The 12,022-nt window shown below is 37.1% G+C and overlaps 1 protein-coding gene across 2 annotated transcripts in view; it reads left to right on the top strand.

Moving 5' to 3' along the window:
• The window catches only part of LOC149798664 (cysteine protease ATG4B-like), a 73,230-nt gene that overhangs the window by 26,199 nt on the left and 35,009 nt on the right, over nucleotides 1-12,022 (top strand). For both annotated transcript variants that reach the window (XR_016421010.1, XM_089957508.1), the window contains exons 5-6: nucleotides 2,821-2,919; nucleotides 4,730-4,802. Coding sequence is in view for 1 of the 2 variants with exons in the window: in XM_089957508.1 (XP_089813634.1) it covers nucleotides 2,821-2,919; nucleotides 4,730-4,802 (172 nt within the window). In the remaining variant the exon portion in view is untranslated. The remainder of the gene's footprint in view (nucleotides 1-2,820; nucleotides 2,920-4,729; nucleotides 4,803-12,022) is intronic.

Genomic DNA, 12,022 nt, shown 5'->3' with positions numbered 1-12,022 from the left:
TTACTAAAACATTTACTTTCTCGTTTGGCTCCTTGAAGACGGAAAGTTTGCCCTGATCACAGTAAAATGCTGCAATTTCATGATATCAGACACATTTGATCATGGAAGGGAAGATATCAGATAAAGCAAAAACCTCTCCAGCCTTCCAGCAAACTTTGCTTTTTCTTGGCCCTGTGTCGGAAATGGGATACGCTGTGGATTCTGGCTTTGTTGAATATGGCACCTTTTGAACCACTGTCTAGGGTCTCATATAAAACTTGCTTCTTAGTCATTCTTGCTATGGTAGGTAGAACCATTGAGATACATGCTTTGTTTGTCAGTCCAAACTATCTGCAGTTTCTTCTCAATGGCTTGGCTTTATTTCTGACAACTCTTACTTTCCTTGTTAAGAGCAGGCTCCTGCTTATGGGGAAGTAGTCTTATGTTATAAAACCTCTTTGTTGAACCTTGTTGACATTGAAATGAGTACACTGAATTAGCTGTTTGAGTGTTTGCTATTAAATTCATTTTAAACTGAAAAGTACCCAATTTTTTATTTAGTAAAAGTCAAATTTCAGTTGATTCTAATTTTATTAATACATTCCTCAATACATCCAGAATGATCTGGAGTACCCGGTATAATCGAAGAAATATTGTTTTACAAATTGGCTTCTAAGGGCATTCAAAATGATGCAACAGTGTCAACATTAGGGTTCTTTATGTAAGGATAATTGTTTGTGAAATTTCAGAGTATTTATCCTTTTAAATATTTTAAAAATATTTTAACATAGCTTCATATCCAAGTATCCAAAATCACTTAAAACTCTATCAGTTATTATGCATTATATTGTGCTGTTGTTAGTATTGATCCCCAAATAATGGAAAATGTAACCAGTTGTAACAAGATAACCAGGTTGGATTTCGGATTTACAACAGAACACTTTTGCTGGTTATACAAATACAATGTTTAATGATGAATGACTTGAATGAGAAAAGAAATATGATTAATACGTGCGTGTATAAGATCCAAATATTGGACAAATTAACATAATCCATACAAACCTAATAATGCAACAAATGAAAATACAATAAACGATCTTACATTGTACAAGGACAAAGATGAATTATTCACAGTGATTTCATATGACGAAAAGAATGATGCATTTTACTCAAACAGTTAAAAATGTACTTTACTCTTATAGTAAAATGTATTCACTCAAATAGTGAAAAAATGAGGTATTTTACTCAAATAGTAAAATGATGAAAACAAAGGAACAGATATATCAAATATCTGTACAGTTCCAAAACACTGGGTATTACAACCCCCCCCCCCCCACCAAATTAGCCCATGGCTAAAAGATCAAATGTATAGAGTTGCACACTCCATCACCAGCACACTTAGCTACCAGTCACACTGGTTAATCAAAACAGTATTTCAGGTAGTCACTGACCACCATTCAATTTCTTGATCAATCAAGCAATCAGTGCCCACCAACTGGTCAGCAATGCCCGATCACCTGCTACTCAACCAACAATACTGTTAACTCAGCTCTATGGCTGATATGGTTCAGCGTTACAGCTGCTATGGTTAGCTCTACAACTGGTACCATGTTGACTCTGATCAGCTCAAATACATCTGACACCACGTACTATGCATGACACGGGCATATATGATAAAACATAATGATGTTGTATACGGTAAGTTATACAGATTACATTATCAGCACAATAATTACAAAACAATACATAGGTTCAGAAGTAAACCTTCCCGTGCCCAGTAAGAATCCTACAGTACTAAACGTTCCTTAAAAATGCAACTTTATATTGCTAATATAAATCTCTTGCTAAGTCACAAACAAGAATAGAAAATATTTGCATTATGCTACATAAGCTGAAGCTACATAGAAAATATACAAAAATAAACATGGTAGTACAATAGTTATAACTTATACACAAATTAATAACTCACATACCTCTAGAGCTGAAGATGTGCAAGTCCTTATGTAGACCTTTCACTGACAAGACGTTCTGTAATGTGTAGATTTAGTCTTACGGTGAGGCATTTATACACAGACAATGTGGTCATACATCGTCTGTGTGCTGGAAGTATTCGGTTCTTCCCATTGAAAGCACTCTGCACATGCGGCATAGGATGAACTGAACTGTTTCAAAATATTGTGCAGCATAAATAAATTATCCTCGGGTATCATTGTACACAAAATAAAATGAAACCCAAGTACATGTATTTAATAAATAAAAGGATTTATACAATTCTGTGACACCAGTCAATAATTGTTCATATAATAATACTTGAATGAGTAACTCAGATTTGATGCCTTTTTATCATATTTATAAAGAACCTATATGCTGTTGAATGAACTTTTATTGTCATGTTTGTTGAGATCACATTCTTTTTATCCAAAAGATGTGTACAAAAAAATTTCAGCAGGTTGTAAATTGATAAAGATTTTCCAAGGTTTTACATCCTTTTTGTTGCTTTTGTTATTTACTTTCACTTGATTGTTATTGTGATTGTTAAAAGTGTACATGCATTTTTACTTTCTCATGATATAATAAGAGACAGAAGTCACGACCACTTTGCATCCAGTCTCCACTGTTAGTGTTTGATACTTTTTTGTAACAACTGATGCCAGTATGTAGTAATGCAATGCCCCAATCATGTCTAGCTGTGCTTTGAGTTTACACAAACACACCTCATTGTGTCAGAAGGCTTTGTTAGATAATGGAAGAGTATATGACAGAACAGAAATGCAAGTGAGGCATCACATTTTGTGAAACCGTTTTCCTGTTTTAATTTGTTCATTTGTTGTCTTTTCACAGCATGGCGCTGGTATGAAGGTACATCAGATGAGAAATACAAAAGAATTCTAAAGATGTTTCAAGATAAGAAGAGTTCCTATTATTCAATTCAGCAGATAGGTAAGAAATCGCTCTTGCGAGACTTATTACCACTTATCTGGTTTTAGATAACATTTGTAAATTTTGTGCTTGGGATATATCACATCAGATTTAGAAAGGCTTTGTAAAATACACATAAACTTATTATAGAAGATATCAGTTAAAATACAAATGCTGACAAGATACAAATTTATTGAGTCTTCACCATTTCAGCAAAACTTGTTTTAGTAAAAATGTGTTTACAAGGTGAACATTGATGAAGTGTCTTATTAATGAAGTCTTGTGCATTATTGCAGTCCTGAGATGTTTTTTTGACAACTCCCCATTCATTAATTGCAGTCCTGTGATGTGGTTTTGACAACTCCCCATATCATTATTGAAGTCTTGTGATGTGTTTTTGACAGCTTCCCATATCATTATTGCAGTCCTGTGATGTGTTTTTGACAACTCACCATATCATTATTGCAGTCCTGTGATGTGTTTTTGACAACTCCCTATTTTATTTTTGCAGTCCTGTGATGTGTGATTGACAACTCCCCATATTATTGCAGTCCTGTGATGTGCTTTTTACAACTCCCATATCATTATTGTAGTCCTGTGATGTGTTTTTGACAAATCCTGATATCATTTTTGCAGTCCTGTGATGTGTTTTTGACAACTACCCATATCATTATTGCAGTCCTGTGATGTGTTTTTGACAACTCTCATATCATTATTGCAGTCCTGTGATGTGTTTTTGACAGTTCCCATATCATTATTGCAGTCCATTGACATTTTTTGACTACTTTTATATCATTATTGCAGTCCTGTAATGTGTTTTTGTCAACCCCAATATAATTATTGCAGTACTGTGATGTGTTTTTGACAACCCACATATCATTATTACAGTCCTTTGGGACTGCTCCGGTGGCCTAGTGGTTAGAGCATCCACCCCGGATGCGGGAGGTCGTGGGGTTGATCCCTGGCCAAGTCATACCAAAGACTTTCAAAAATGGTACTAACAGCTGCCTTGCTTGGCGCTCAGCATTAAGAGGTTAGTGTTAGGACTGGTCGGTCTGGTGTCAGAATAATGTGTCTGGGTGGGACATCAAACTACATGTCTGCGGCATGATGCCCCAGTGCTAGACATCACTATAAACTGTCACACTGCAGACATGTAGCGATATGACTGAAAAATTGTTAAAGCTACATTAAAAATCCAAATCACACACACACACACACACACAGTCCTTTGGCATGTTTTTGACAATGCCCAGGGCACGGAGAATAAGTTTCTTAGATAAACAATAGCAGTTTTCATATTCTTGATTTGACCTCGTTTTCATATACATTTTTCTGCCCTGTCCAGGTATTCTTTCTCTCATTTTGTCTTTGTCCATTGGGAGGGATGTCTTTTGATAATCTTGCATCATGACTTACAGTTTGATAGAATTTCACCCAAGAAATAATGCTTCTTTACATTGTCATGATTTTTTTAAAATTTACTCCTGCATTGACTGAGAGAAGATATTAATAGGAAGTTGATAACAGCATAGTAATAAAAGTTGATGCCTGTCAGTTTTTGATTTGCACAATCAGCTGCATCAATTGAGATTGGTCATTGTCTGAATAAACCATGTTTACAAGTAGTGTTTCCTGACTAATTTTGTATTTAAAAAAATTAAAAATTAACAAGTTATGAATATTCATAATTAGTCAACAAGCTTTTCCAAGAAAAGAGTCCATCTTCATTGTTCATGACAGTCCACTAGATAGTAATCTTTAACCTTTTGTCATAAATAAATGTATTTTCCCTTAATAAGAGGACACCATTTGTTTTAATGTTATCCAGCTTCCATGGGTGTATCTGAAGGGAAAGCAGTTGGACAGTGGTTTGGTCCAAACACTATAGCTCAAGTTCTTAAGTAAGTATATATTACTAATTGCATTAGGAAATGTTTCAAGTATTTTAGCCTGCTGTATTCCTTAGTATAAAAAACATGATTTCTGTGCAGTATTTTAAATTTAAAAAAAATTATGATTTGGTCATAGGATAATTTGCTAATTTCAAAAATAGTTTAAAGCTATTTTCCTTGACAAAAATACATAAATATGCAGTGAATTATCATTATTTTTAAAACATTATATACACTGCAAGTATTGTACCAGTCCTGTTTATTACATAGCTGGTATATTGTTTTGTTACAGTAATTATAGAAGTTATTTTTATTTGTTTTTTGCACTGTTATATATGCCTTTTTAGCTCACTTTATGATGTACAGTAATCTTATTAGTTTTAAATATATTTTTTAACAATGTATCCATGTACAATAGACTTTTTACAACATGAAGGTATTATGGGTGCTGTCACGAATATTTGAGTGTGCAAGGTTTAGAAGCATCATATAATATTTTAGCATAGAGCAGTATCATTGCTATATCTCCCAACAAAAGAAAGGCTGTAAAAGTATTAATCAATTATTATGAAAAAAATAATCTGTATCCAAAGGCACAAAATAAATGGCACTTTGATTGTAATTTAGATGAGTATTTTGACTGGAGAAACATATTGGTATGAAAGATACTTATCTGAAATTGTTTCAGTTAAAAATGTTTCACAGCATTCTACTTACAAAATGTTATTTTACACACAGTGAGAATTAGAGAAAACAAATGATCTTCTTTTAGAAGAAAAAAGAGAATAACTTTTTAATTTTTTCTATGATTGTGCTATAGTTATGCAATATTTGATAAAATTGTTTAGGTAGCTGAAAGATAAATATGCACATCTTGTACATTTTAATTTCATAGCAGTAGATACAGTATTGGTGGTAAAAAAACAAATATAATGAAATGTTAAATTTGATTTTACTTTTAGGAAAGAACTACATGTTTAAACTACATATTCACAATTGAGTACCACACTTGGAAACATCTAAGAAAGAAATATATTTGTACAAATTTGTGATTAGGATAAGTTCAGTCATAGATGAGAAGCCTATGAAGGTATCGTTGCTTTATCATTTTTTTATGAGTTATTTGCTTGCTTTAATGTGTAAAACATAATACATGTGTTACTATATGAGGTATTGCAAGAGAATATCTTCAGTTTTGGCCAGCAGCTTTCAAGGACTAATTGATAAAAATAAGGAAATAACTTCTTTCTTTAACAGTCATGCCCTGATTCTTGTCAGGTACATGTATTGAATCTATAACATGAGTATGCTGTCTCTTTCTTTGCCTCTATTCTATTATCTCCCATATAAAAAAAATTTTTCCTGTACAGTTATGCAGGTTATTTGTGGGATGTGTGTTTCTCCTTCGAATACATTCCTCAATCACATTACTTTAGGAATATTAGCCTGCTACCTCGTGAATGCAGCCCTACGAAAAGATGCAAATTGTCTTTTTCTGTCGATTTCAATAGACAAAGGGCAATAGCTCCAGCCCATTACCTACCCTTGGTACTGCCAGATGTTGCCTTTTCTTGGCTTCACTTTTGTACTGGATAACATCGTACAGTACAGTTTATCCTCTGACAATCCAAGCCATTTTTGTATTCTAATTCACTCATCCAATGGTCCTCTTTGGATTCTTTGTGTGGATTAATCATTATGCTTCAGATTGTATACATTCATGTTTACAATTTCTCCCAAATTTGGGTGATTTCATCACCTTTAGGGGCTTGGTCCTTTTAAGACCAAATCACACCACTGTTGTTGACCTCTGTTTATAAGGTCATTACGAGTTAGTGCGACTGACTTTTTTTGCTTGCTCCATTTGTAATGGAGTAGGTTTTAGTGAGTTTTAACATGCTGCATTGCTAATTTATACTTTTTTTTCCTTCATACTGATTTGCTAATCTAAGCTATCAGCTAGTGAGTCACTTAGTGAGTTGAATCTATCTTTACTTTGTTTTCTCTTCTTGTGTCATTTCAGGAGAAATGTTTACTAAACGCATGAAATGCATGTTCAAAGCAATAGTCCATTTGGCATTGAAGGGAGGGAAAGATGGAATAAATCAAGGAAGACAACCTACAGTTCGTTGTTGGCAATACCAACTCAGCCCAGTGAGCATAAGTCCCCCTGCATGTCCAAACATGGCCTTTGGGCCTGTAAGTCAGGGTATATGGTGTTTGTATCGGATCATTTGGATCCATCTCCTTCTACCACTGCACAGTTTCTGGCCATCTAGCCATCACCAGCTGTCCTGCAAGGGTGACCTTTTGACAAGATGGCCTGGCCAACTAGTTCATTCCTTGCATTTCTAATTCATTTGGGGAGTGTTTCCCAATTTTAGGCAGGCAAGTGGGCTTAAGTCTTTCGCATGTCCACCTATGGTCTCCAGGCCTTTTAGTCAGGATGCATGGGGTTTGTACCAGATCCATTGGATCGAATGCATAATAAAACTGCACCATTACTGGCAGTCCAGCTGTCACTGGCTATCTGTCCGTTCCAATATGGGGATCTTTTCGTTGACATGATCCAGCCAACTATGATTTATGGGGATCTTAGTGACAGATACTTATGTCTAACAATACTGCAGGCCACAGATCTGTAACAAATTTTTCAGTGAGAAATCTGTCTGTCCAGTCAGGCCTTTGGATTGGACAGTAATGGTGATAGATGGACTGTCTTCTTTACTGCCTGCTTCCAGGATGACCATTTGCTAGACAAATGAGCTGGTTGTCCCAGCAGTGCTGGACTTATGTAGGTTCACTGCTTGTCCACAAGGGAGATCTAGTTATTTTTCATACTGATGAAATTGAGTCATCATACCACCTGCTATGTCTTCACCAGAGCTGCAGATAGACTCAGATTGGGCCTCAACGCAGAGTGAGTGCGATGGAACTCCTTCAGATCCACCATCCTTCACATTATACTCTGATCTGACCATGGAATGGACTGAAGTTTAACTTTCAAGCTGCCATCAAGTTATGTTTATTGGGTATTGGCTACTTCAGTATGACCTGCTCCCCCTGCTGCAACTCGAAAGAATCAGTTGATCACAACAAGGAGGAAGAGACACCATCCTTCTGGTTCCTTCCCCAGGCAGATAGACTTAAGGCAACAGACACCATAAGTACTGATCTACCAGCACATGGCAATAATATAGTGGCTGTTCATATGTCCATTCGTCTGTTTTAAAGCAGCCAAATGTGCTTCATGCCCATCAGAGCTGGTTTGGCATGTCATTGCACGTTCTTCATTGTTTGATTTGGCCTCATTGGCACCTTTCCGACTTTTGATGGAGTCTCCTGGCAATAGCCACACCTGGGAGGCGATGGCCAGGAGTGCTAGGGTCATTGACCAGGGCTGCTCACCATACCATGGCCAATACTTCACAGGTTCAGCCAATTTACTCCTAATACAACATGTCACATATCTGTTATCCGCATCTCTCAAACCTTGTCATACCCTTCCTTTCCAGACAAGCCAGGTCACTGTCACTTTGGAGGAAGAATAGAGAAAGTTCAGAGGCAGGCAGCTCAGGAACTGCCCCACCACTTCGCCACTCAACCATCATGGGCATTTGAACCATTCAGCCCCAGCCAGTATGAAGAGATTTTAAGCGACCTCAGAACAGGGGATCTTCTCAGTCACATGTGCACCAGTATTGATCCCTAGGAAGCAATTGTACAGAGGCATTAAGAAACCAAATTTTGAGCTAACTGGATCCCCCTATTCCCTCAGAATGGGGGTTTTGTGATCCAGGTCATTGAGAGGGGATTTGGGTATCGTCCATCAACAATCCTCTCCCCTTTCATCCTCTCCCCCTCTTCATGGATGCACCTTCAGATTGGGAGAAGGATGCCTTTCTACAACAGGAGATGCAGTCACTCAAAAAAACCAGGTAGTGGAGCTTGTGCAAAGGCCACAATCCCTGGGATTTTATTCAAAGCAAACAGCAAATTGAGAACCATCATTAGCTGGAGTTGCCTCAACCGATTCAAGATGGAGACATTGAGCTTAATTGGCCACTCCGTTTGATGGGAAGAATATGCCATCTGTCTTGATCTGATCAATGGATATTTTCACATCACTATCCACCCCATGACAAACATTTTCTCTGTTTTACTTATCTCAACACAATTTTTCGGTTCAAATTTCTCCCTCTGCTGATACTGAATAATTCAGAATTTATAGGATCAGAATGGCAAGATGATTCTGATAGCCCCTATCAGATGGAACACAGATCTGAATTGATTGAGCGGTATTCTCAGGAATATTCCAGCCAATCCGAATCTTCTCAAGCAACCTCAGTCAAAGTTGGTCCCTCCCTGCCTGGATCATCCTCTAATACATGCTTGGCTCTTATCTGGACAGCCTTGTGAGACAAACAGTTCAAACCTTCGATTGTGTGGAGAATCTTGAAAGCAAGAAGGCAATCCACTCTGAAGGCTTATGAAGGAAAGTGGCATCTTTTCAGGGACTGGTACCATATCATCAACATTATCCCTTTGTGTACCTCAGTCCCTCAGATGACTGACCACTTTCTCTGGCTCTTTCAGGAGAAAAAGTTGGCCCCAATCTCTACCAAAGGCTACTGCCCCATCATATTGAATACATTCCAGCATCTTGGCAGACATGATTTTAGGCATGGTATAGACCTATCAGATCTTTTATACCATTTTGGTCTCAATCATCCAAGATCCCTCACTCTGTTTCCAAATGGAGTGAATCCAGGGTTTTACCATGACTCTAATCGAACCCATTTGAACCTCTAGCCTACACTTTGCTAAAGTCACTATCATACAAGTCACGTTTCCTGATAGCTTTAACTTTCGCATGCAGGGTAAGAGAGCTGCATGCCCTTTATCTCGACCCAAACTCTCTTCAGTTCAGATCGGAGGATTTGGTTGTTCACTTGACACCACTAGGCTTTGTAGCTTAAAATTGGTTACTGTTGGTAACCAAAGAGTCCTCACCTGCCTGTTCTCTTCCATAGACAGGTTGAGAACAACAGCCATGCAACATTTTGATTGTGCTCTCAAGCACGCTTGAAAAGCACAGAGACATGTTGTGGCACGTGCAAATGCCTCTTCTTTCTGATGTGATCATACACACGATATCACTCTTCAAAACCCATGCTTCATGGCTGAAGTGGGTTGTATGCTTGGTGTACTCTGACATCTCACCAGATCAGTTGCCTGATTACTGCTCAGAAGCTTTTAATCATCTCTGCAATCCGCGTGTTTGAAGACAATATTTTAATCCAAGAAATAATAGAAGCTGTTGGCTGGGCTTCAGAATCGATGTTCTCAAGTCTTCATCTCAAAGATTTAGTATTGCATATGTAACCCTTGAATATGGTAGATGGCCACTGCAGCCAAGTAGATCAATCAACACAGCCTAATATCTTCTTAACCATATGTTAGGGACACAGGTTAAATGACCCCAGACTCTGTTACTTACGTAATTAGGAGAACGGGTTATCATTCACATGCGGAATCCAACTGTTCTTCCCTAGAAGGATACCCAAGGTAGAGGTTGGATGCTCAGAATCCCCTCTTACTATTATTTATGGTTCTAGCGTAATGTGAAAAGCGTATTGGAAGGAGAAAGCAAATTTTAAAGTAAATTATGTTTCTCCATGTATACATACCCAAACACATTACTTAAAACCCCTCACAATGACCCCACCATGCAAGCCTCATTAGTGTCTTGCTCAGCTAAATACTAGTGACACCTGGTGGTGCCAATGGGAGGTAATGAGCAAGAGTTATTGCCTTTTGTCTATTGAAATATAAACAGATTTTCATCTGTTAGTAGGGCTTGATTTGTGGGGTAGAAGGCTAATATTATTAATATAATGTGATTGGGTAAGTATTATCTGAGAAACATAATTATAAATTTACTTTTTTATGTAGAAACAAATAGAATTTTTTAAATAATAATCAAAAAAAACCTGTAATTTTTATTGTGAAAATGTGATTGTATCAAATTCTCTGTTTGGGTAACTTTTTGGATGGTATGCTGCCCATAGCTACCAATGTGTGTGGTTTGTTAAAAAAAATTTTAATAATAAGAAGAAAAAAAACTAAATATGAGGAATTCAGATATGCTGAACTGATGGCAATCTTCCAACAAATAGAGATGCTGTTACAAGAAATAAAGAAATTAAAATGATTTCTTAAAAAAAACAAAACAATGGAATTCAACCAAATTTTATGAAAATCACACTGGGATAGATGCTCATAAAATTTGTACAAATCATGTAGATCAGCCATCCTTTTTCTAATAAAAAAAAATGGTTTGACTGAATTTTAAAGCATATGGGCATGGAGTCCTTAATCTGTCATCAAATATAACCACTGTTATAGAAAATAGAAAAACCTTTGACAGTTAGCAAACATCATGATAACCAAGATATCTGATCCACTGCTTTTGCATTTGGCTTTGATCTAGATGTTATCCAGGTGAACAATCTCAAGCCCACATGGCTTGTCTAATTTAGAACCTTGTGATGCTTACAGAAATTTCTTTATTTGTCATTCTGTTTAAAAATACATATTTGGGCCGCTCTGATAGCTTAGTGGTTAGAGCATCTGCCTCAGATGTGGGAGGTCTCGGGTTCGAACAGTGGGCCAAGTCCTACCAAAGACTTATAACAATGGTACTAACAGCTGCCTCGCCAAGTGCTCAGCATTAAGAGGTTAATGTTAGGACTCGTCGGCCTGGTGTCAGGATAATATGACTGGGTGGGACATCATGCTACATATCTGTAGCATATCTGCCCCAGTACTAAAAATCGCTATAAACTGCCACACTGCAGATATCGTATCGATATGACTAAACAAATTTTAAAGCTATGTAAAAAATCTAACTCACATGCACACACACACAAATCATACCAAATACATAAAAATGGTACTAACATCTGCCTCACTTGGCGCAAAGCACTAAGAGGTTAGTGTTAGGACTGGTGAACAATCTCAAGCCCACATGGCTTGTCTAATTTAGAACCTTGTGATGCTTACAGAAATATCTTTATTTGTCATTCTGTTTAAAAATATATATTTGGGCCGCTTTGATAGCCTAATTGTTAGAGCATCTGCCTCAGATGTGGGAGGTCTCGGGTTCGAACAGTGGGCCAAGTCCTACCAAAGACTTATAACAATGGTACTAACAGCTGCCTCGCCAA

This window comes from Sinohyriopsis cumingii, chromosome 5 (genome assembly GCF_028554795.1).
Source record: "Sinohyriopsis cumingii isolate HCF-2022 chromosome 5, ASM2855479v2, whole genome shotgun sequence".
In the NCBI taxonomy this organism is placed as follows: Eukaryota; Metazoa; Mollusca; class Bivalvia; order Unionida; family Unionidae; genus Sinohyriopsis; species Sinohyriopsis cumingii.
Note: the sequence above shows the minus strand (reverse complement) of the source record. Positions and strands in the feature narration are given on the sequence as shown.